The sequence below is a fragment of the Gossypium raimondii genome, chromosome 1 (genome assembly GCF_025698545.1).
Source record: "Gossypium raimondii isolate GPD5lz chromosome 1, ASM2569854v1, whole genome shotgun sequence".
In the NCBI taxonomy this organism is placed as follows: domain Eukaryota; kingdom Viridiplantae; phylum Streptophyta; class Magnoliopsida; order Malvales; family Malvaceae; genus Gossypium; species Gossypium raimondii.
Genome location: NC_068565.1, coordinates 14,683,788 through 14,709,312, shown reverse-complemented (window position 1 = coordinate 14,709,312; position 25,525 = coordinate 14,683,788). Strand labels below are relative to the sequence as shown.

The 25,525-nt window shown below is 34.2% G+C and overlaps 1 protein-coding gene and 1 pseudogene across 2 annotated transcripts; one reads left to right on the top strand and one right to left on the bottom strand.

Moving 5' to 3' along the window:
* The first annotated feature begins 2,239 nt into the window (after positions 1-2,239).
* On the top strand, positions 2,240-4,390 carry LOC105783748 (peter Pan-like protein; annotated as a pseudogene).
* A 1,889-nt stretch (positions 4,391-6,279) lies between these two features.
* On the bottom strand, positions 6,280-13,585 carry LOC105786804 (uncharacterized). Of its 2 annotated transcripts, XM_052632157.1 has the most exons (22): positions 13,316-13,585; positions 12,113-12,233; positions 11,937-12,013; positions 11,787-11,864; positions 11,563-11,694; positions 11,291-11,341; positions 11,056-11,187; positions 10,844-10,966; positions 10,615-10,692; positions 10,262-10,354; positions 10,067-10,189; positions 9,864-9,947; positions 9,192-9,290; positions 8,864-9,076; positions 8,625-8,700; positions 8,107-8,210; positions 7,764-8,023; positions 7,586-7,672; positions 7,280-7,510; positions 7,041-7,119; positions 6,866-6,929; positions 6,280-6,742 (listed from the first exon to the last, which is right to left on the bottom strand). In XM_052632157.1, exons 2-22 carry the CDS (start codon positions 12,201-12,203, stop codon positions 6,687-6,689), a joined length of 2,331 nt encoding a protein of 776 aa, XP_052488117.1. In that variant the 5' UTR covers positions 12,204-12,233; positions 13,316-13,585; the 3' UTR covers positions 6,280-6,686. The 2 variants fall into 2 exon arrangements, with proteins under 2 accessions (XP_052488117.1, XP_052488121.1); XM_052632161.1 differs by lacking the exons at positions 12,113-12,233; positions 13,316-13,585 and having other exon boundaries at positions 11,563-11,659; positions 11,937-12,006.
* Between the last annotated feature and the right edge of the window lie 11,940 nt (positions 13,586-25,525).

Below are 25,525 nucleotides of genomic sequence, written 5' to 3'. Positions count from 1 at the left end.
AGGTTTATAGATACATAGTTTTATTATGTTTTAATGATTTCATTGTTTAATAATAACTATAGGTGGCCAGAAGATCAATTTGTGTTTGTTGTGAATGGTATTTCAATGCCTAGTTGGGGGTATGATGGCAACTATGGGAGATAAGGATATCGGTCTCCTTATGATTCTCATGGTTACACGTATGGAATGGATAATTACAATCAAGGATAGTTAGGTAGTAACTCAATATATGATCATTATTCCTCATATTCTTATTAGGATGAGAGTATATATTGTGAAGAGTCTAGTGAAGATCATTATAATTAAGGATAGTTAGGTAATGACTCAACATATTATCTTTATTCTCATTGTTACACGTATGGAATGAATAGTTACAATCAACCACCAAATTATAAAAATAAAATTGTGAATATCTTAAAAAAAGAGTATATTATCGATTTATAAAAATCAATTTATTAATTAAAATTTATAAAATAATAAATGGATGACATATAACAAAATTTTAAGTTACCAAATGTCAAAACTATGTAATATTATTCAAATCAACAAACATCAATTAATAGGCTAATGTGCCAAACGATTATGCTTGAATAGAGTATAAAGACAAAATAGCAACAATGGTACTAGCTACATACTCTTTTAAAGTTTAATGGAGTGATTTTTATTTTTTATTTTGTAATTTCAACTTTCAATAAAATAGAAAACATCTAAAAGTTTTTAATAATTTTAACTTTTTACCTTCATCCAGTTTGAAGATTTGTAATTTTCATTAAACAATTAACACTTAAAATTTTTGAACAAAGTAAATACTTCTACACTCTTCCAACTTAAAAGATGTTATGCTTTCCATCAAATGGTTATTAAAATTCAAAAGAGTATGTTTAATTCAAAAGAGCTTCCTTCTTGTGCTTTCTTAGTTACAAAATTGAACAGTAATGAAGTAAATCCCAATGTCTAATATCAGACCCATAAATGTAATAAGCTCACACTATCTCAAAACCCAACAATAATGTTAAAAGGCCAAACAAATCAAACCAATACTCGAGGACGAATCTTTTCGAGGAAAGGGGGAATGACATATGCACGGATGGAGTGAAATTTATTAAATTCTGAATCTGCTAATTTTTAAGTTTGGGGAATCAGTAGACTTGCGACGACTTTTTAGATGTGATCCAAGTATTTCTTGGTTAAGATGTCTTCATGATGTTCGAAGATCTATCTCTTATCTTCGAAACACACCTTGACTCACTTGATTTTGAGTTCAGAAGCTCAACTTATGACTGTTTTAGTGAAGATTGCTCAAGCAGAATTTCTAGACAAGATTATGACAAGAATTACGAGTTTGGGGCTTTTAATGCAAGTTTAAATCAGATTTTAGGTTTAATTTTTATTATATATTAGCTCAGTATTATATTTACCAGCTCTTATTATTTTATTATTTTGTTATTCCGAATTTTTAATAATTATTAAGTAATTTAAGTTATCTAGGAGTTTTATGTCAACAAGAAAGTTTAGTTTAAAACTACTTCTTCTTTAGATTAATTAGAGTTCTAGTATACTTAAGAGTTTTATTTAGATTTATTTAGCTATTCTGTATATAGGCCTTTGCATTGTAAACAAATCATTAATAAAGTTTTCAACTTTAGGAGTTTATTTCTTATACAAGATTTTTTTTTATGATTTTTAAAAATAGTTTTCTTTACGATTTTTTTAAGTCGTGAGAATTCATTATTCACCCTTCAATTTTCCAAAGATTATTTATTGGAGGATTCATCAGAGCCATTTACTAACAACATGTTTGGTTGGGTGCAATGGATTAGCCATTACACCCCTATTTCGTGGGCTCCACTTAATCCCCACTTAATCTCGTGTTTGGTTCAATGTATTGCCTATTACAGGCGTATTACGTTACGGACGTATTCCTCATTTTCTCTGCTTCAACGACGATTTCTAATCCCTTCCAAAAGCAAGGATTAGCTAATCGTCTTTGTTTTACCCTCCCCAGCCGAAATCCATCTCCACCCCACCCTCTCCCTCCCAACATCAACAGCAATTGCCAGCGAACCAAATCTCCACCGTCTCAGATCGCCTGTGAGTAATCTCTATTTCTTTCCTCTATGCATGCATAATTCCAATTTTGTGAGTGAAAATTGCCCTTTCTTCAGAAACCCAGCCTTAAACCCTTCTTCTCTTTCAATACTCCATTCGAATAGGTTGCGGCATCTCCCTCCTCTGAGCTATGGCTCGTTTCCATAACGTAAGTAATAGCTCTGTTTCTTTAACTTTAGCGTTGAGCGACTCTTTTCAAGTCCAAAATTAGTCTACTTAGATTTGAATTTAGGCCTATTTTTGCACAGTTAGGGTCTTTTTGGGGATTCTTTGTTTTTTTTTTGTTGGTTTGGTTAACTTATTTTTTGGTATTTGAATTTAAACAAAAAAAAAAAAAGAAGGTTTTTGTTAAGCCAATTGTGAAAAAGCAGTAGCAACAGCAACCGAATGTAGACCATATCACAGGGAATAAAATCCGGAAGAGTTCTGTGTTTCCGAGGGGGAAGCTTCCTGGTCCTCTTAGGCAACTTCAAATGGATTTGAGAAAATTGATGCTTCCTTATACTGCTCTCAAACTCAAGGTAATTCCTTTCCCTTTTTTTTGTTTAAAAAAAATGAAATTTTGTTGTTTTATAAGTTGTCCCTTTAACTAGATTTATTGTTTGTCGTTGTTTAATGGTTGCAGGAGAAGAAAAGGAACAATCTGAAAGACTTTTGAATGTTGCAGGGCCAATGTGTGTAACCCATTTCCTCGTTTTATCTAAAACCGAAACTTCGCCTGTCCTTAGGGTTGCAAAGACCCCTCAAGGCCCTACTCTTACATTTAAAATACATGAATATTCATTGGCTGTTGATATAGCCTAATCTCAATTGCACCCTCGTTGCCCGCAGGATCTTTTCAAGAATCCTCCTTTGGTAATTTCTTCTACTCACACTGTCTCAGCAGTGGAACTTGTTAGGTTATTGTAATTCTTAGCTGCTTGTATAACTTAGAAATGGATGTCTTTTTATGAGCCAAATATTGTGGTGTTTTTTTGTATTAAAACATAACTAAAGAGAGATTGAAACCTCGTGCTTTCTTTGAGTTTATGCCTTAACTTGTATGGAACCTTCATGGTAGTGATTCTAAATATATCTTTGGGCAGATTGTTCTGTCTGGTTTTGCGGCAGCAGATGAACAATTAAGGCTCACGACTATGGTGTTCAAGAACATCTTTCCGGATATTGATATCAACACTGTGAGTTCACTTAGACAGTTAAATTATAATATCCAAAGTGATCTCATTTCTTTTCTTCTTCCCTCTTTAACATTGTTTGGACATGAAATGTTTCAGGTTAAACTTTCTTCTTGCCAGAGGATTGTGTTGCTTAACTACAATAAAAACACGAAGCTTATTGATTTTCGACATTATTCTATTAGACTAAAGCCTGTTGGTGTCTCGCGTAGAATTCGAAAATTCGTGCAGAACTATCAAGTGCCTGATCTTCGGAATCTTCAAGATATGAGCGACTTCGTCACTAAGTGAGTATTGTTATGAGCTATACGTATTTATAGTACTGTCCTTTTGAATGGTATACTCTTTGTGATTCGTTTAGTTCTCCTCACTCCTTTGATCTATTATATGAAGAGCGGGTTATGGATCAGAAAGCGAAGCTGATGAGGAAGCTGCAACAGTTAATCTGACTAGTGATCTTAGTCGAGTTAATTGTGCCTCTACAAAAAGCGCGGTTAAGCTTCAAGAAATTGGACCTAGAATGACTCTCCAACTCACCAAAATTGAGGGTAGACTATGTTCTGGTGAAGCTATGTTCAGTGAATATGGTATGTTCATCTATCCATGTGAAAACAAGAGAAGATCTCGAAAAAGAAAGAAGTCTCTTAACTTGTTCTATAATGTGCCTTTATTCAACTAGCATATTTATACAACTATTTTGTTATTTATCAGGCAATGGTGGCAATAAGAAAGAGCCAGGCAATGAGGGTAATGAAAAGGAAGACGGTGAGAATGATGGCCAAATGGAGGATAGCGATGAAGATGATGAAGCGGATAACGAGGAAGATATGGAAGAAAGTGAAGAAGATTAGTGCTTTAGCAAAGTGGAAGGTGCAATACAACTTCCATTTTCTGATTAAATGACATGGCACTTGACATTAGCCATGTTCTTTACATGGGGAAGATGCTTATCTGGAGTGAGGATCTGATAAGCTTTTGTGCCAGTTAGCCTCTTGTTTTTGCTTTTTTACTTCCCAGCTTTGTTTGTTTCCTCCTGAATTTTGGCTTAAATTTGTTGTAGAAAATCCATAGATTTTGATATAAGAAAGAAAAGGCCATATTTTCAACTTTTTTTCTCAAAATATTTGTACTAGTAAATCAACTCACGTTACTTATATGGTAATAATATTTTAATAGCATGAACATTGGCATGGTATCTCAGCATGTCAGAGAAACTCCATGCAAGCAGTAGAAGACACAATGTGAGGTTAAAAATATCTGTAGGCTTATATTTAGGAGCATAACAGATACAATAAGGTAATACATATTAAGTTGATTCTGAACCTATTCTATTGAGATATTTAAACAACATAGATAAGATAAAGATCACTACATGGTTCAAAAATGAGACAAACGCTCTCTTTCCAAAGGACATTAAAATATGTATTGCAGTTTAAAAATAATAAAGTAGATTATAAATTATATTTAATAATAATTATTTTAAATTATATTTTATAGTATTATATATTATGATTTTAGTAAATTCATTTAAGAATATTTAATACTAAGAATTTTATCAAATTATATATTTTATTAAATTATATTTAATAATAATTATTTTAAATTATATTTTATAGTATTATATATTATGATTTTAGTAAATTCATATATTTTATTAAATTATATATTTTATTAAATTATATTTAATAATAATTATGTTAAAATATGATTAAATTATTTATTATTTATATTAATAATCTTATTAAAATTTAATAACAATAATAAATTTATATACCAATATTGATTATTAAGAATTTTATTAAATTATATATTTTAATTAAAATATATTTAATAATAATTATGTTAAAATATGATTAAATTATTTATTATTGATATTAATAATCTTATTAAAATTTAATAACAATAACAATAATCATTTATCTAAACAAATTTCTGCTAAGGGTATTTTAGTCATTTTAGTTTTTTTCCTTATGCTATTACACCTCCATTTCATTCAACCAACACAAGAATACTATTACACCTCTATTCCATTACATTCAACCAAACAATTTATTTGCTATTACGCCTCTATTCCATTACGCCTCTATTCCATTACGCCTCTATTCCAATACAGCGAACCAAACGTGCTGTAAGGATTATTTATTGGAGGGTTCATTCATTAATTAAGATTGTTGTGGTTTATATCTCAAAGGGTTCAATTTGACATTTATCCTTCTATCCATCATATTCATCGATTTATCGTTCCATCTCTCACTTTATTTTAATATATAATTTCACTATTTAGTTATTATTTTAAATATTTATCCTTTATTTTTATTTTTATTATTCTTTTTATTATTTTCTAAATTTATTTGATTTTTTTTCCTTTTAATTTACATCCAAATCTTTTCTTCTTGAGTCAAATGACTTGAATTTGATCATGATCTGCTTCCTCCGCTCCAATTCGTATCAAGCAATGTCCAGTGTGAGATAATAAGCATGAGAGATATTCAAATTAATTCTCACTCGCCATCTTGCTCCAGCTCGGGCTTCCTGCATTACGTTACGGTTCGATTTTGCAATCCGGTTCTTGTCTAAATCACCAAAAGACAAATAATCATTCAAAAGAGGCATAAAATTTTAAGTAGGGAAAACAAAATCATAATTAAATATATACATCTGAACCATTGAAGTTGAACAGAGAAGGGTAACCTTTTTGAGAGATTTTATAAATGTTCCTAGAAGATTTAAAGGGGAAACGAGTTTTGTGACGCTTTGTAAATTTTGAGGTTCATTTTTAAAAATTATAACTAAACCCGATATAGAAAAAAATAGTTTTAGTATAATTTGCAACCAAAGAAGTTTTAATTATCAAGAAAGAACAAAATATAATTCAAGTACAAATTTGTTGAATAAACCCTATTTCTAAATAATAATATTTTGTTTCGATTTATATTTCTTTTAAAAGTTATTATTGAAAAATCATTTATCACTTGCCGTAAGAAGCAAAAACAAATGTAAAATAATTAAATGTTATTATACTGAAACTAAACAAAATCAAATCTGATCAGTATGCAAGCTTCTCTTTAGCTGTATGGACAATGGTATTTGTTTTCAACTGCCCTAACTAACAAAATGCACCTTCTGTTCGCCAAAAAAAATTGCAGCTTTTCTTTCTGTATAAATTTCATATTTGTTCTCAAATGCCCCATCTCACAAAATGGACAAAGAAAACCCAAATAGAGAAGAAACCAAAGAGAGGAAGAATATAGCATGGTAAATTGGAGTCCAGATTTCTGAACCGGTGCTTCATTCCCAATACAAGCAAGCGCATCTCCTGCATTTATGAAACAGGAGCTCCTGATCAAACATTAGCAGGGAACCGGTGTTCCGGCCACTTTGGATATGCCCGCTTGTATAAGCTCATGCAAACAGTATCATGTTGTTGAAGGCCCCATTAAATATGCATTTCATTCCACCTGATAAAAGATTGGAATAAAAGCAATACTCAGCTTTCTCCTCGAAAACTAGAGCGGAACCCAAGTATATTCGATAAAGATGGGAATTCAGCAAGATATGTGTATTTGATAGGATTAACGTACCATGGGTACCAATGGGTTCCTTAACTCGACCACGACGACCGCACTTCGTCCACACTTCAACAGGCTGCAACCACATCCAAATCAAGAATATAATTTATGTAAAAAGTAATTTTTCCACTGGCTATTCAACTATAGAAACAAAATATTTTAAATCACTTGTAACAGATTATCCTACCTTAAACCATCTCACATCCTCTGGATTATGGAACATATATCGTACTGTGGCTTTTAACTTTGATACTCGTTGAGGATAACTGCATCAAGATATAATCCAAATTAACATAGCCAAACTACATAAATCACTTTTGCATTTTATAGGTATTGCTTCTTTTAAGTCTGAAATTCTAGAATAAACATAAACCAGTAGTAAAATCATCTTCGAAAACTTTTATCACCCAACAAAAGAATCCATACCCAGTTAAAATAATCTTCTTTAAAATTATTCTATCGGGGTCAATACTTCTCAAGGAACCAACAGCAGCAACTGCAGGTGTGCCAGTTCCTGCTGCATTCTTCAGGGCAATCAAGGGGAGAGGTGGAAAAGAAATGGGAGCATATATTGATGCTATTGAAAAACGTCCGGCATGAAGAAACCTTTCCATCTTGTGCTTGTCTGAATTAATATTGTCAGTTGAAAAGATCGGTCTGAAAATAAGCAGAGAGATTTCAGGATTCTGGTAAAAGGTCCAAGACAGTAGTAAGCTACAAAGAGACCATTACCTAGCAACAAACTGACGGAAACCAACATGGAATATGAGTTCTTCTTTAGATTTAATTGGAGCATCATAACTATCATGCTTTTTTATACTGCAAAAAGAATTTATATTGGGAAAAAATAAATAAATAAGGGTGAATTGTTGCTACTCATAACCAGGAAAGTGTAAAGAGAAATATATACCTAAAATGAAGAACAGACATCTTAGACTCATGTTGCAGGAGACCACATAAAATAATGGGTGCAGTTCTTGATGCCGCACACAAGTTGGAAGCAACATGAAAAGGAACCTCCTTGATATAAAACCTAGCAAATGAACCAACTGGCGCACAGTCATCCCTGCCCTCTTGCTCCACTTTTAAAGCTTTTGCAACAACATGCTTTTGTGTTCTTGCAAAACTATCAAAAGCAAAAATTCTGGCATATTCTGGAGGTAGAGATTCCTACCAATAACCAGTAAACTTTAAATAACTTCTTAATATTAACCCAAAACAAAGCTCATCAAAATGGTATCACAATAAATTACTTTGGGGTCCCACGAGGATGTCCTAAAAGACTTAAGGCCTCTATATTTTGCAAACCGCTTTCTAGCAGGAACATCTAGTGGAGTATCCACTTCATCTGGAAATTCTGAAATTAACATTTAATCAACGGTATATTAGCACCTACATTACAAGAGGTGTTCATACATGGCTGTGAAGATTTGAGAAGAGTGTTCAGAGAAAAATGCATGCATTGGTGTAGTAGGGTAGTAGCTACGCAATCTCATCATCAAAATTCAAAACTTAACTGCAGACTAGCTATCATATGCATGCCCTCTCCTCACTTGTTAATACTTTGAAGACTAGAATTAGTGACTTCAATTATGAGGAGAAAAGGGCTTACAAGGGTCAAATTTTAGTAGTCAGATATAATAAGATGTTCCAATTATAGGTGCCCCCCCCCCCCCCCAAATATAGATTATTCTGGCTTTACACAATGTGACAACTAATCATAAGAAATGCTCGAAAAAAACTCTAGGACTCATCCAGAAAACATAAATACCCTCATCTTCGGCATGTGCCTCTTTTATTTTTTTAATCTCATCCTCTATCTGTTCCCTTGTCATATTGTCCCCTTCCTGCATGTATAAAAAAAAATCATTCACATACAGAATATTTAAGAGAAAAAGAAACAACATGAATGCCACAAGAAGCAAGGATATGCAGAAACATATAGCTGGCTCTTCCTCATAATTCATCAAGTACAAATTGCATTGGGACATAAGCATCAAAGAGACACACCATCATCACTGAATCATTTTCAGTTTCTTCATCAGAGTCCCTTAAGTGCAAGGAAGCTTGATCTTCCTCAAAATCTGGATTATTGGTGTCTTCTTGACTAGGAAAGCCACTTTCTCCTTCATCCAACAACATGCCATCATCATCCTCATCATCATCTCCATCATTCTCCACGCCAGAATCCTCTCCATCTGTACCATCTACGATCCAAGCAGCCTGAATGGCAGCCAGTGGTCACAAATAGATTGTTATGCATAAACATGAAAAATAAGAAACAGAAAGGTGGACAGCAAATGTTAAGAGTCCCAGGAACTGGCAAGACAATTCAGACCTGATACTCAGAAGTGCCTCGAGGGAGAGCTCTCTTTCTCAACCTCTTCTGCTTTTGATTTCTTTCAGCCTCAGCCATTTCTGCTTCAGTGGGCCATGTCTGTCATAATAAAACAGCAGTATAAATAGCACCCAACATCCCTAGAAGAATGCATAAGGTGTGTGCATACCACTATAAAGTAATTTTACTAATTTAATAAGAAAACTCAATTACAAAGTAGCTAAGCAGACACAAAATTAGTTTGTACTTTGTAGATTGGATTGGGGGCAAGCAGCAACTTAATCATCTTATCAAAGGCACAACCCTAATATGTAACCAAAAGTTTGAAAAATACAACCCTTGGTTTTCCTGATGTCTCAATTCAATTTAATTATACTCGTCTTTTAAGCATACTCAGTATCAAAATTCCTTGAATTCTTTACTACAGGTTTTGATGCGTGCATGACGATTACTATTACTCCAAAAAAAACACATTTGAGTGATTTGATTAATAGTTGAAAGAAGCAGAAAAATGAGATGAAACAATATCAGGGAAGTCAGTATTTAACAAGAATGAGGAGACCAAAGTAGTAACTCTGTTGATCTACATGCCAAAAAGCAAGTACCAAGTCATGACAGAGTAATCATAGGAAATCGCGAGCAAGATATTTAAAGCTTTAATATCCAAGTTACCTGTTCTCCAGCAAGTGGATCTGGAACATTCTCAACAAGCAAAGGCTCCTGGCTTGATGGATCAGGAGCTAGGGAACGAATGATCTGGACGCGAAGAAGCAAAATTGAAAAGTTCATTACCCACTTCATTGCTACCCAGTACATAAGATAAAGGCTTTTCTTGCTTCTGAAATAGTGTTCAAATTTCATTAAAATAAACTTACCTCAGCATCTTCAATGTCATCAGAATCCATAGCATTATGATCTTTTCTAGCATTTAAAGGGATAGGATCCTTCATAATGTCAATTCTACTCAATTGAAAATCCCCCGCACCAGAAACATGAACCTAATGTATAAGACCGTAAGAAGCCACCACCAGATATACATGTGAAGCAAAAGCTAAGAGAGAGATAACTACCAGCTGGTTCACTGAGAGGCTGTGAGCACGTGTATAACCAGTGAGGAGAAGTGTACACTGCTCTGGAATGGAGTCATCTGGTACCATATCAACCTAAAACATAGCAGTTCGTAAAATTTTACCTTCAAAGGTTTTGGCACAAACAAGTAACATGAAAAAAAATTAATGGATTGTAAAAGGATTGAACAACCGCCCATCCAAAAATGATTGTGTACAACCTATCACTAAGATTTTTAATAGGTGAACATCTCCAAGACTTGCATTGCAAAAATACCTTCGTTAAAGTTTCCTCACAATCTATGCTACCCCTAATGATGTAAAATTCATAAAAAATTGCAATAATTTAGAAGTACTTTTTGAGCAATGAGATAAGGCCGCTGATTTCTCCAATGCGGTGTTGTGAGTCTTTGCTCCTTAAAAAGCCACATGAACTGCAATCAAAATATCAGTAAAGAGTATTAGAAGCAGGAAAAAAAGTGAATAAATGGAACACAATCATTATTCAATTCCATCTCAATCTGATTAATTCACGGATAGATCAGTTAAACCCAAAAAAAGAAAACTCATTGCAAAGAATATCACCTTGTGCAAGTCGTCCTTCGTATCTGCGGGATAAAACTTGCAATCCTCTGGAAATTCAGAAGTAAGGCCGGAAGTAATGATCTTCTTTGCATCATTTCGTCTTTTAAGCTCCGTAGGCAGATCCTGGAGGAAAAAACTTCAACCTCAGTACTTGCTTTCTTAGAGAGGTCACAAGTATAAAAACCATATATAGTCATGAACTGAGAACATACACGAATGAAAACGACAGTGCTTGGTAAACCAAGAGACCTGAACACTGAAAGGCATTGACTTCCAAATGAATCAATATAGTCACATGTGCTTTGTTCAGTGGCTGATGCCACAAAAGCAATCAAATCAGCAACCTACAATTAAACAGGCAGCTGACCATTATAGTGAAAAAAAAAGAAAGAGGGTTACTAAATGAGGTTGACACAATATATCACCAAGATGTAGACAATTTTTTACCTTGGCCATTTCCATACACGATAATAGGTCCCCATGAGGAGCATGCAGTACCTAGACAGAACAACTTGACGATTAAGAGGTTGCTAATTCTTGCACTTAAGATCAAGGATAAAGCGCTCATCTTTCAATAATATTACACTGAACCTCACAGAATGATAAAATGATATCCACCACAAAATTGACAAATCAAAAAGAAAGCTGAGCTTGAAATATTAACTAGCAGCTTTCTCTAACTAATAACATGAAATAAAAACAGGGGCAGTAACGCCTACTGTTGCTCGCAGTTTGTACTCTGAAGAAACTACTGTTGATGAAAAAGCTCCGCCAACATCTGCTGATAGCAATCTCAAAATGTCTTCAGCAAGTGACCTTACATTCACAGATGCGGAAAGAGGGAAAAGAAGCTGTGATTAAAAAATAATAAGACTTTAGGGGGGAAAAAAATAGGCACTCGAAGCAACAATATGGGAAGAATTAATTTATACAAAAGGCATACAATGACACGGGGAGGGCCGGCTGATCCACTTGAAGCCCTTTTTTCTTTCAAAAGAGCTTCCTTCTTCTGCTCTCTTAGCTACAAAATCGAATAGCAATGTCCAGTGTGAGATAATAAGCACAAGAGATATTCAAATTTATTCTCACTCACCATCTTGCTTCGCTGAAGCCGAGCAGCTCGGCCTCCCTGCGCTACATTACGGTTTGATTTTGCAATCCGGTTCTTGTCTAAATCACCAAAAGACAAAGAATCCTTAGTAGGGAAAACAAAATCATAGTTATATATATATAAATCTGAACCATTGAAGTTGAATAGAGAAGGACAACCTTTGTGAGAGATTTTATGAATGTTCCTAGAAGATTTAGAGGAGAAACGAGTTTTGTGAGGCTTATTGACTTGAGCTCGAGATCCTCCCATGCTGATCGAGACAGTGGGATAAACAGACTCCTGCATAGTAGGGGAAATAGCTCAAAACCTCTCAAAGTTAAGTTCAGGGTTGGCAGTGGCGGGATAAGCTTAGAGGTGTCCATGGGCAGGGCCTGAACAATATCTTAGGCCCAATTGGTATGCCCGGGTCCGGCCCAAAAAAGGGGCTTAGATTTTTTTCCAAGCCCGGCACGAATTATATTTGCTAAACTCGGGCCTGGCCGGTATTTTTTTTTGAACAAAAATATTATATAAAATAAATTTTAAAAATATAGAATATCAAATACACTAAAAACATTAAAATAAATATTTCCCTAAAAATTGACTAAGCAATAAGGACAAGGATTAAAGCAATTTTAAGAATACCATTGTGTGATGAAGGTAAAAAGGATAAATGATGGCACGGTCTTACAATAAAGCTGAGATTTATACACAGTAAACAAATTTATAGTTACATAGAATTTATCAACTGAACCATCACTCTTATATAATTTCCACAGCAATTTGATAGAAGCAGGCAGTACTTTCTGGCACTGCTTGCACAAGAAACTCAACTTGGACTTGTTATTATGAAATGTAACTAATATGATTTGGTCTGGTTATAACTAAACAGCTTAGTAGTATGCTAGACAATAGCTGGTGGCTTTATAACTATTTCAAGACCTAACAATTAGTCCATCTTCTCTTTTCACATTCCTCTTTTCCCATCTTTCTTCAACAAAATTGCTTATTGTGTTTTCAAGCTGAGCATTTTACAACACAATCCTCATCAATCAGGTTTTTAGCAAGCTTTAATTTTTTCAATGAGAATAAAGCATAAATGTGCCACTACCACTTAATCTTCTATATAGCATGAAAAAAAACTACATAGTTCATGTAACATCTAACATAAAGTAAGAACAGTTTAGGACTTTGGCTTGTCAAAAGTAGGCAATTCCATTTGCGATCACAACATTACATAGACTGTCCATTCACAACAGTCTTCCCACATGTGCTCCAATGCAAACAGAGTCGGTAATTAACAAGATTTAAAACTCAATTAATATAACAAACAAAAATAAATGAACTGTGGAAGCAGCAGTGGAAGTATGGTGCATATATACCGAGCAAACCAGTGGGACGGCGACGGCTGAAGGCTGGAGCGGAGAAGCTGACAGAGGAAGCGGGAGACGGGCGGGCAGCGGCGCTGGAGGTCACTGAGCCGGGTGGGGGTGTCGTCTCTGTGGAGGAGTGAATGGGTGGGTGGGGGAACTGAGGTTGCAGAATTTGCAGAAGGCAGAGAAGCGAAAAGCACGATGTGGTACCTCAGATCGCACTGGAGGTGGTAAGCAGCATTTAGGGGGAAAGGGGAATTAGGGATTGGGAAGAGGAAGGGCAATGAGGGATATGGTAAATATTTATTTAGCAAAAAAAAATAAAAGTTTGTAATTTGAGATTTTATAAATTTTGATGGTTAATTTTTTAAAATTATAAAGAAATCGATATAATATATAAAAATTGAGGTTAAATTTATTATTTTATTAATTTTTTTATTTGTCACGTTAACTTATTATTTGTGATTTTAACGAGAGTAACCAAAATGATCAAAATATGTAATATAGGTGCTTAAATTGTAAACTTTTTATTTTAAGTGCCTAAAATGAATTTTTTTTATATTTAAATAATTATTTGAGTAGTTTACCCTGAATCATTTTTGTTGAGTTGAAACCTAAATCAATTTTATTTAACGAGGCTAGATTCGTAATTGAAAAAATGAAACAGCAAAAAACATTACTTGGAAGCCTTCATTTTCACGATATTAGATCTAGAATAAGTTTGTTCCCAAGCAGGGATGAAGTCAAAAGAATTTTTTGGGAGGGCGAAATTAAATTGTATATTTTTACGATGGTAAAAAGGTAATTTCATCATTTTAATAGATTATATATTTATAATCTTTGAATGATTACATCAATTTTTTAGCATTTTTAGGGGGTCAAAATATAATTTTATAATTTTTAATTTGAAGTTTTATAAATTATACATATGCCTAAATAGAAAATTTTTCATTTTAGGGAGGTCGAAACCCCTACCAACCCCTGGTTTCGCCACTGTTCTCAGACAACAGAATCTAAACCAGCTAAACCTACAAAAAAACACTATTTAAACAACAAAAAGAAACTAACTTTTCTAGAAAAAAAAAGTAAAAGTTTTTAAAGTAATTTACATGAATGAAACAGGTTGTAAGAAAAGAAGAGAATTTGGGCTTCTTTTTTTCAGTTCCATGGTTTACATGATAGAAAGAAAGGAAATTTTCCTTTTAAGCATAAGTGGCAGGGAATTTTTGCAATATAAACTTTTCATAGTAAGGTTTCTATTTTCAGAATTCTATAACAAGGTAACAATGGAAATTTTCCAATGTCGCATTTGTTTAATTTGTAACAAGTAGATGGTCAAATTGATTGACACATCATCCTTATTAATATTAAAAGAATAGTTTTTTATTTGACAATGCACGAGTTTAATTGTATGTATTAATTAAAATATATTAAAATTATTTTATAATTTTGTATAAATTTACTTTTATGATAATATTATAAATAAACTTAAATCGTTTTATAATTTTTATATATTTTATAATTCAATATTTTATTTGATAAAATATTGTCTCAAATTATTGTCAAATTTATTTATGCTAAACTATTTAAATTTGTTTTACTTTTTAAAACTCATAAAACTAATATAAGGTTCATATAATGAATCGCAATTAGAATAAAAATTCATTTAGCATGAATTATAATAAAATTACTTTTTTTGTTAATTAAAAAATGTTTATCTAAAAAAAATTTTTTGAAAGAAATTTAAAAATTAAAATTGATCCCAAAATCTATTAAAAATAGAATTTTTTTCGCATTTTACACAATCATACATGGTTAATAAAGTTGTCGAAACCATCTTTTTGAAAAATAAAAGTTTTTAGGTTGTCGACTAAAAAAATGAAAATTGGGAGTCGCCACCAATCTTTTATTAGGGTGTGATTGGATCACCTAAAAAAATAGTTTTGGTCTACGAGTTTTTTAGAAAACGGGTTCGGGAGTCAGTTACGTAGAGGAAGGATTAGCACCCTCGTAACGCCCAAAAATTGGTACCTAGTTAATTAATTAATGTCTTAAGGTCGAGAATTTGAAAAAAACATAATCCTTAGCAAAACTTAAAAGATTACGTATTAAGACCCTTATTATTTTAGAGAAAGAGGATATCACACCCAATGCGTTAGGGCACAGCATTCTAATTTTCCCCAAAATGAATTTGGCCAAAATACTTGTACAATAAAACTTTAAAAGAACATCCACTTATCGAAGATTTAAGAAATCACACCCAATACGTTAGGGCACGATTCCTTTAGAATCCCAAATTTGGAATATTTCCTTTACTTTAAAAGAACATCCACTTATCCAAGATTTAAGAAATCACACCCAATACGTTAGGGCACAATTCCTTTAAAATCCCAAACTCGGAATATTTCCTTTATTATTTTAAAAAAAAATCTTCATTTCGAGAAATCAATGCGTCACATCCAATACGTTAGGACACAACGTGTTGAATTCCCAATAATGAACTCTTATTTTGATTAAAAGAATATCTATTTTAAAAATTTGATTTAAAAAAATCGAGTAAAAATGTAATGTTATGCTTCATTGAATATATAATGCAATAATAAATACTACGATAGCATAGAAATAATGCAAATATATGAACAAATAAATAATGAATGACATATAATATATCAAATAAATGAGCAATATAAATATAATAAATGAAATTACGAAGAATTAGATACATATAAATTTTCATGTAAAACTTTGATTTATAAAATTTATAATGTACTTATGAGAACATAAAAAAATATTAAATGATGTTAACATTATTAAAATCGAAAAAAATATGTATACATATAAATGTGAATAAAACTTTAGTTTTAAAAATATAAATGCGCATAAAAAAATAAAGCATATACATTTTTTTTAAATAATTACAATAAAAAAGCAATTACATTATTAAAATTAATTAAGAAAATAATAAGAAAAACCAAATTGAACGGCAATTGAAAAATTTCGGGGTAAATCCGCGAATAAATGAAACCCCAGGGACTAATTCGAACACGCGAATTACATAGAGGGGCTGAAAGGGAAATTTTCCCTTCTCCTTTAAAACGGCGCCGTTCCATTAGGACAAAATTGGAATTGAGAATAAATAAAGGGGTAAATTTAAGAAATGAAGAAAACTTAATTGAAAATATATTAAAAGGTGGAGGGGCCAAAAGCGCAATTTGCCCCTTTCGCTCAAAAACGCGCGGACCCTAGGCCGGATCGGGTCAAACTCGGGTCGACCCGTGTCCAAAACGACGCCGTTTTGAAGGGTTATTTAAACCACTAACTTTCCCAAAAAAAATTCATTTTAAGCCTTTTCTTAAAAATAAAAACTTTTAAAATGCTTTCCCCTTCCCCCAGTCCTCCGGCCTTGGTCCGGTCATCGGCCGGTGAATGGCCACCGCACTGGTCGCCGATCACCGGCGCTGGCACCGCCGTCTGCGGTGGCCGAAAAAGGGGAAAATGACCCTTTCGGCTTTCTGGACCTTCCTAAGCCCAGATCTAGGCTCAAAATACCCAAAATCCAGCAGAAAACGCAAAGAAATTGCGAAAACCCTTCGGTTTCCGGCCAGCGATCCTCGGGGGTGGCTCCCTCGATCTTCCAACGGCGTTTCAAAGGTAAACGAAGGTAAGCTTTTTTATTTGTTTTATTTACGCACGAATTAAAATAAAAAAAATAACAGTAAATTAGAATAAAACAAAATAAAAATGTGAATGTAAACCTTTTGATCTTTTGCTCTGTATTGTATTCACTGTTTTTGGCTGAGAAAGTAATTTTTTTATTGATTTTCCCAATCCCTATTACAGTGTATTCAAAGCCTTTTTATAGCCATGATAATAATAAATCAAAGAAAGAAAGAAATCTGCTGATATATTTGATTCGCAAATCCATGATTTTCTTTCCATATGTTGTTTGTTTCTTTCTTGATGCTTGTTTCCTTGCAGGTGAAGATCATGGAGATCCAGAGGACTCGTCTTGCGGCGCTGTTGAAGATTAGAAACCCTAGGGTTTCATTATCTGTCTTGGGCCTCTGTATTCGGGCCTTTGTTTGTTTTGGTTTGGGCCTTGTGGCCCATTTGTAATTCGGGATTTTAAATTCGGGCAAAATTGGGTATTTACAGCTGCCCCTTTTTGCTCGTTGTCGTGTAACGGGAACGGAGCAAAGATTTTAAAAATGCCCGATTTTGCCCAGACATGCTGGACCTTGGTACTTTTCTTCTTCAAAAAGCCTCGTCCCTTCCTACTGCATCTTCAGAGGTATAGGAACTAATGCTTCAATCTACTCCTCTGCAACTTTAGGGAGATAAGATTTGATGCAATCTGCTCTCTGCAACTTCAGAGAGATAAGATCTAAGGTTTTAATCCGCTCCACTGCAACTTCAGGGAGATAGGATTATCGGCTTTAATCTGCAACTTCAGGGAGATAAGACTTGTCATCTTCAGTCTGCCCCACTGCAACTTCAGGAGGATAAGACTTTCTTACTTAATCTGCTCCACTGTAACTTCAAGGAGATAAGACTAGATGCGATCTGCTCTCTGCAACTTCAGAGAGATAAGATCTGAGGTTTTAATCCGCTCCAATGTAACTTCAGGGAGATAGGATTATTGGCTTTAATGTAACACCCCTTACCCGAGACCGTTTCTGGAGTCGAACACGAGGCATTACTTAGCTTATCTTACTAATTCGGAGCATAAAAACTTGGTTTGAAAATTTATTTCACTATTTACAGCAATCTGTCCAATCGCGCAGTAGTTACTAAATTAATTATAACTTAAGATACAGAACTCGAAATTTAACTCCATAAATTTTCCCTGAAACTAGACTCATATATCTACTTGCCATAAAATTTTTAGAATTTTATTAGTTAAAGTCTCCCCTGTTTTACCACCTGACAGTCCTGCCCTCTTGTTACTAAAAATAAGTTTTCTCACTGTAGGATTTTCATATGAAGTTCTTACTTGTTTCTACAGAAAATAGACTCAATAAGGAATCTAGAAATATAAACTATAACTCATAAAAATTTTAATAAAATTTTTAATGATTTTCTAAACTCAGAACAGGGGACTCCAAAAACAGTTCTGACCTTGTCTCACTAAAATTCACATATCTTAAAATATAAATTTCTTTTTGCTAACATCGTTATTTTTCCATGAAAATAGACTCAATAAGCTTTCATTCCATATATTATTCACCCTCTAATTCATTTTATACTATCCTAGGTGATTTTTCAAATTCACGTCACTGTTGCTGCCTGAATTCTGTTTCTTTGCACAATTTTAGCTTTTCATGATTTCCATACATAATTTATCACCTAAACTCTTATAACAACAAATACCTTCATACTTAACCATTTTAATAACCATACATCATCAAATACTTACACACCATTCTTTAGCAAAATCATAACTACAAACATACAAAATAACTAAATCCCTATACATGCCATAACCCAAACATGTTTCATCATAAAATACCGAGTAGTTGTTCTTGATAGTGTGGACGATCTCCGACTTCTTTAGGATCCTTGAAGTAATCTTACAATACTATAAGAGAAAGAGAAATAAAAGACGTAAGCATAAAGCTTAGTAAGTTTACTAGCAAATAAATAACAATATTTAACACAAATAATTAAACTTAAGTGTCTATATCTCTATTTTACTCTTTAGTTAATCTCCTACTAGTTCTCTTGCTTGATTACTTAATATACTTGTGTTCATAACTTACTCTTCTCTTGCTGCATCATTGAATATCAAATGTTAGTATAATAAATTCTTAACTCCTATAACTCACCTGAGCTTGCCATTTCTTATCTTTAACTGAACTTTCATGTACCTGATTAGTTTACTAGCCCGTTGAACCACATTGGAATAATAAGGATACTCGGGTATCTTCTGATCATAACATGCCAAAGCCATGTCCCAGACATGGTCTTACATAGGATGTTCTCATGTCGGTGCCCATGCCATGTCCCAGACATGGTCTTCTGAGGACCTCTCATCTAAAGTATAACGCCATGTCCCAGACATGGTCTTATATGGGACCTCTCATCTCGGTGCCAACGCCATGTCCCAGACATGGTCTTACATGGGACCTCTCATGATCTCAAGGATGCCAATGCCATGTCCCAGACATGGTCTTACATGGGATCTCTTTACCCAAATGTCATGACATTCGTATCCAGTATCATCTTTATGTATCAACGGGACTTTTAAATTTTAATTCTCTATCATTTCATGCTTGGATCATCATCAAATAAATTCATAAAATAAATTCATAATTGCTGGAAATTAACAGCATTAATAATAAATATTGAAATATTGCATTTATTTACCGTAAACTTACCTCGGTACCAACTATAGTCAAATTCACCAACTTAGTCTTCAACTTTACTCTTTCCTTTGTCTAACCTCGAGTTTCATTCTTCTTGATCTAAAATAGCAAATTTAATTAATTTAATACTCACATTCATCAAAACAGCCCTCGACTCTAACTTTTCAAAATTACAATTTTACCCCTAAACTTTTGCATAATTACATTTTTGCCCCAAGGCTCGGAAATTAAACTTCATCCCTTATTCTTATGTTTTATGACATGCTGAACATTTTTCCCTTCTATGGCAACATCAAATCCCCACTCTAACATGCACTTAAGAACATTAGGTATTTTTACCGATTATGTCAACTTACTCGTTTTCGCTTAAAATCGGCTAGCAAAAGTTGTTTAACATAATTTCTAGCTTCATATTCTATCATAAAACATCAAAATAAACACTTTTCACCTATGAGTATTTTTCCAAATATAAACCCTAGGTTAAATTATTGCTAGAATAAGCTAAATTAAGTTACCGGGATCTCAAAAACGTAAAGAACATTAAAAACGGGGCTTGGGATCACTTACTATGGAGCTTGGAAGCTTGAAAACCCTATCTATGGCTTCCCCCCTTGCTGATTTCGTCCTAATGAAGAAGATGATGATTTTTGCCATCTTTTTCCCTTTTAATTATTTTTATTACTAGATTACCAAATTGCCCCTAAATTAAAAATTTTCTATTTCACTTATCTCATGTCCATTTTTGTTTACCAAGTTACCAATGGTCTAATTACCATATAAGGACCTCCAATTTAAAGTTTCATAACAATTGGACACCTCTAACATGTAGAACTCAACTTTTGCACTTTTTACAATTTAGTCATTTTGACTAAATTGAGTGCCCAAACGTCAAAATTTTCGAACGAAATTTTCATGAAATCATTTTGTGAAATCATATACCATAAAAATATAAGAAAAGTAAATTTTTTCTCATCGGATTTGTGGTCCCGAAACCACTGTTCCGATAACCTTAAATTTGGGCCATTACAATCTGCTCCACTGCAACTTCAGGGAGATAAGACTTGCCATCTTCAGTCTGCCCCACTGCAAATTCAGGAAGATAAGACTTGCTTACTTAGTCTGCTCCACTGCAACTTCAGGGAGATAAGACTAGATGCGATCTGCTCTCTGCAACTTCAGAGAGATAAGATCTGAGGTTTTAATTCGCTCCACTGCAACTTCAGGGAGATAGGACTATCAGCTTTAATCTGCTCCACTACTGCTTAGGGAGATAAGATTTACAATCTTCAACCTTTTCCGCTGCTGCTCAGGGAGATAAGGCTTGATGGCTTAAATCTGCTTCCGACTATCTTGGAAAGATAAGATTCGCCGTCTTCGATCTGCTCCACTGTCAATGCAGGAAGGCAATATCTGCTCTTTCACTGATCTGTTCTCTGTAGAACATGACCTGTATAATGAACCTAACTATGCCTAATGATTAGGATGACATGATCAAAAATGCATCAAATGCTCCTAACTAGACATGTGTGAATTTTGCATGAATGTAAAATTTATTTTTCCGAGAATGATCCATCTTAGGTTGTCATTACTCGAAGTTTATTAAGGCTTTGTGACTGACGTGCTACAACATCTTCTTGTTTCACTGGCTTTTCTGAAGAAACATTTAGCCAGGCTGCCCCCACTGTGAACCTCCAAGTTTAATCCATTGGGATGCAAAATTTGTACCATCTTTCTTCTACTGTGACCCAAGGGTAAAAATATCTGGCCTTTTCTCAATCCTCTGCTATCACATTTCGAAGATACAGAATGCGAAACTCTTTGGTTTCCTACACCATTCCTAGGGTGTCATATCAAATGATCACGCACAAATGAAGGACTCTCTTCTCCAAGGAAACCCCTTCTTATTGTTTGGTGATTTAAACTTTGTCACCCACCTGACATCCTGTCATTTTGTTTGATCAATGTTTTTGACAACAAAATCCAAAGAGATAGTCTTCATTTAGACTCTTCCTTCTCAGATTTCCAACCTTTAAACTTGGTGCGTTCTAAACAATAGTCATGTTTCAGGCTCCTGTATTATTTAGAAACTTCTAGAGTAATATGTAAAAATTCCTTCGTGAAAGTTTTATTAGTCCATTAATCATTATCTTAATGCAACATACTTGCAAAAAGGGTATAACAATGGATGAGAAAACAATTCGTTCTGAGCATAGCTTGAAAGGAATAGATTATCAAAAATAGTAAACAAGGATAGCAAAGAAATTGATTGGGAATGTGTATCTTGGAAAAGAATGAAGTATTCCAAGAATAACAAATTCAGTATGAATATTGGGTGCCCCAGATATCACAGCTTGAACTTCTCTGTACAAACTTTTTAAAGATCCTTCTGAGTTTGACATGTGTTTAGGAGATCCACAGTACTCTGCCAATGCCCCAAGATGTTGCCTACCTTTTCCTGATAATTCAAGTATAACAAGATCACCACATGCCCCAATCTGGTTAAACTTTGAGTTGCTCTAATCACCTTGTGCCCCATTCTGATCAATATTTGAGCCGCCCTTTTCGGGTTTTCAACTCAAATCCCCATTGGTCTCAAAGTGCCATTTACGGGTTTTCACTTTGACCTCTCCATTTTCTTTTCTTTTTTCTTTCACTTTCATTTTTTTGAATCTGAACTCATAGGATTAGACAAGTCCTTGTTATCCCTTTCGATCAGAACCAATGTAAAATCTTTTTTGTGATCAAATTTATTTTGATAGAGCCTTTTGGGGCATAATTTTAACTATGACGAAAACTTTGGATCTTCCTCTTCAATTAATATGAAATCCAACAATGGAGAAATGACAACTTGACTTCGACGGGCTAAACCATTATGAGCCAAAGAAGAAGGCATTGCCCCGGTAAAGAATGCATCGTTCATGATGTTAATCTTGAACATACTGTAAAATTTTTTTATTGCATTGTTGTTCAGATTACAATGTCAATGCATACCCAATCATGACCATACGAAGACATCTTTGAACTCTTTGAAGTAACTCAACAAGGTTCTGCTTCATTTTTTCGGTTATGCACGTTCTCTTAAGGTCACAATCTCCATTGTCTCCTCATGAGGTAAGATTTCATTCCTGTTCGACCATCTGTAACAAGTCTGAAAATAGGCTACAATCTATGCCATCTTTAAAGTCATGAGATCCCTCTAAACACAGATCCCACTAAAAGGAACTTCGAATTAAATGACATCACTCATGTCATTGATATCGGGGACCCATAATAGGTACCAAAGAATATACAAAAGAATGTATGAATATTCATTTGTACAATTATGAATGAATAGAATAAAATGGAAGAAGATCCGAAAGAATGAAAGTATAATTATTCGAAAAGAATGAAAGAATATTGGCTTAAAAAATGAATGCAAAGATGTATTTTATTAGAATAACAACGTTCAGACATGAGCCTATTTCATAAAGGAATTCTTATTGCCTCTAGGCTAAAGGCAACAAGTGTGTTTTAAACATTACTCTGAGTAATCTCTAAATACTACAGAGGCTTCTTCTGCAGTCTAATTATTTAAAACACTCCCAAATCTATAAGGGCAAAAATCTGACAAGGTCTCTTCTTCAGTTGTTTCATCGTGAACACTTCTCGACGCCCCTTCATATTCAATCATGACTGGGTACTAGATGAACCATCTATCTTGACAATACCGATGTTGATGAATTTTTCAACTAGCTTTTTGAAGGTAATGCAATTTTCTATAGAATGCCCTGTAATTCCTGCATGATAATCACATTGTGCACTTGCATCATACCATTTGGGATACGGGGCTGTGGAGGCTTCACATGAAAAGGAGCAACAACATGCGCATTGAATAAGCTTTGATCTGATTGCTTATGCGACATTGGAATTGGCGTGAACAAGAGCTTTTCATGACAGCTTCACACCTAATTCTTGTCTTGATGAACCCTGTTGGTTAGCAATCAATTTGCCGTACGTATTCACACTGTTCACCTCATTTCCCTTTTCTTTTGAGGCTTGCCTTCTGTTATTTCCTCCAGCATCAATCTTTCCGTTCCTTATGGCACTTTCAATCATTTCACCATTCATGATTATGTCAGAAAAGCTTTTTGTGGCACTCCCTAACATATGTGTGATGAATGGGGCCTTCAATGTATTAACGAAAAGCATCGTCATCTCTCTTTCTAAAAGAGATGGCTGAACTTGGATAGCAACCTCCCTCCATCTCTGTGCATATTGCCTGAAACTTTCACCAGGCTTCTTCTCCATATTCTGAAGAGTGATCCTATCAGGTACCATGTCAGTCACATGGCTATACTGTTTTAAGAACGCCTGTGCTAGATCTCTCCATGAATTAATCTGGGTACGACTCAATTGATTGTATCACTTGGATGCTGCCCCTGCGAGGCTATCCTGGGAACAATGTATCAGCAGTTGGTCATTATTAACATACCAGTCATCCATCTGCAGAAAATAGTAACATGAGCTTCGGGGTTACTAGTTCCATTGTACTTCTCAAACTCAGGCATTTTGAATTTATAAGGGAGTACTAAATCTGGAACCAAGCTCAATTCTTTAGCATCAATCCCATAGTAGCTATCAACAAATTCCATTGCTCTAAATTTCTCTTCTAGCCACTTACTTCGCTTCTAGCTGTTTTGACGACTCATCCTTCATTTTCTCTCTTCCGGACATTTCATCAAAGTCAGGGACAGTATGATGAACAAGGTTGTCTTCAGGGTTGGAGCCAGATCCAACTTGAAAATTCATTGGTATTGAAGTATCGGCCTGAAACTGTTGAGGCTTGATGGTGACAGAAGATTTGCGTGGATATACCTCAACATGCTGAGGGGTAGAGTCCGAATGATAGACATGTCCCTCATTGTCTCCTTCTTCAACATTGAGCACAAAGCTTTTTCCTTTATCAATTCCCTTGTTCAACTATTGAGTTAACTGAGCCATCATATTCCCTTGAGATTCCATTATTTTGTCTATCATTTTTTTGCTGCTCATTCATTTGCTGTTGAAGTTGCTCCTGCATTTCCTTTTGGAACTGTTCTAGCCTTTACATCCTTTGATCCATGTACTTAGTTTTTGATCGAGTATCGTAGCAGTTTTTAGTAGGCTGGTTGGCTTCCAGATTAACTGAGGAATGATTTTAATCGATTAGGCTCTTTAGTAGACTTTAATGTATATGATGTCATGCAATGCGAATGCATGCGATGAATGCATAAAGAGATGTTGATTCCGATTCAATTCCATTTAGAGAACTTTACTAGAAAACAAATCTCTTTGCATAAAATGAATATTTATACGGCCTTGCCCTCATAGGCGAAGACACTCAATCCTTTTCTTCATTCGAGCGTTAAGATAAATCTCTTGAGTTTTTTCAAAAAGGACGTCTCTTCTATCTCCTTTCTGCTTGATCCGAGTCGTAACATGTTGTTCGCTCATCCTCGTGATGCTCATTGGCTTCTCTTTAAGAAGGTTCAGCAACTCTCAAATAATCTTTGTCATCTTGAATCCTTGGGCAACAAAGCCATAGTCGTGTAGTCCTCCATTAAATCATCATCCTTCTCTTATCATGTGTTCTTGGACCATATTCGGACAACCATAATGTCATCCACTTTATTAAGAAACCTATTTTCTTATGACTAGCTCTCTACTTAGCGACTGAACGTGAATCAACACCTCTTTTTTGATGATGAAATGAAATGCCATGTTATGCAATCAAAATAAAACACAAAAGTCAGTATCCAATACAAGCATATAATCAAGGAAGAGTAAAACGTCTATTAGGCCATCTACTAGGGTTTAGTGCAGTTCTACCAAAGGC

Bases quoted from the DNA above. Each gene is read 5' to 3' on its own strand.
- LOC105786804 (XM_052632157.1), bottom strand. From the start codon at position 12,203: ATGGGAGGATCTCGAGCTCAAGTCAATAAGCCTCACAAAACTCGTTTC. The intron at 11,188-11,290 runs GTAAAAAATTGT...GTTTAATTGTAG, and splicing joins CGTGTATGGAAATGGCCAAG to GTTGCTGATTTGATTGCTTT. The intron at 7,120-7,279 runs GTATGGATTCTT...ATCTTGATGCAG, and splicing joins AAGAAGATTATTTTAACTGG to TTATCCTCAACGAGTATCAA.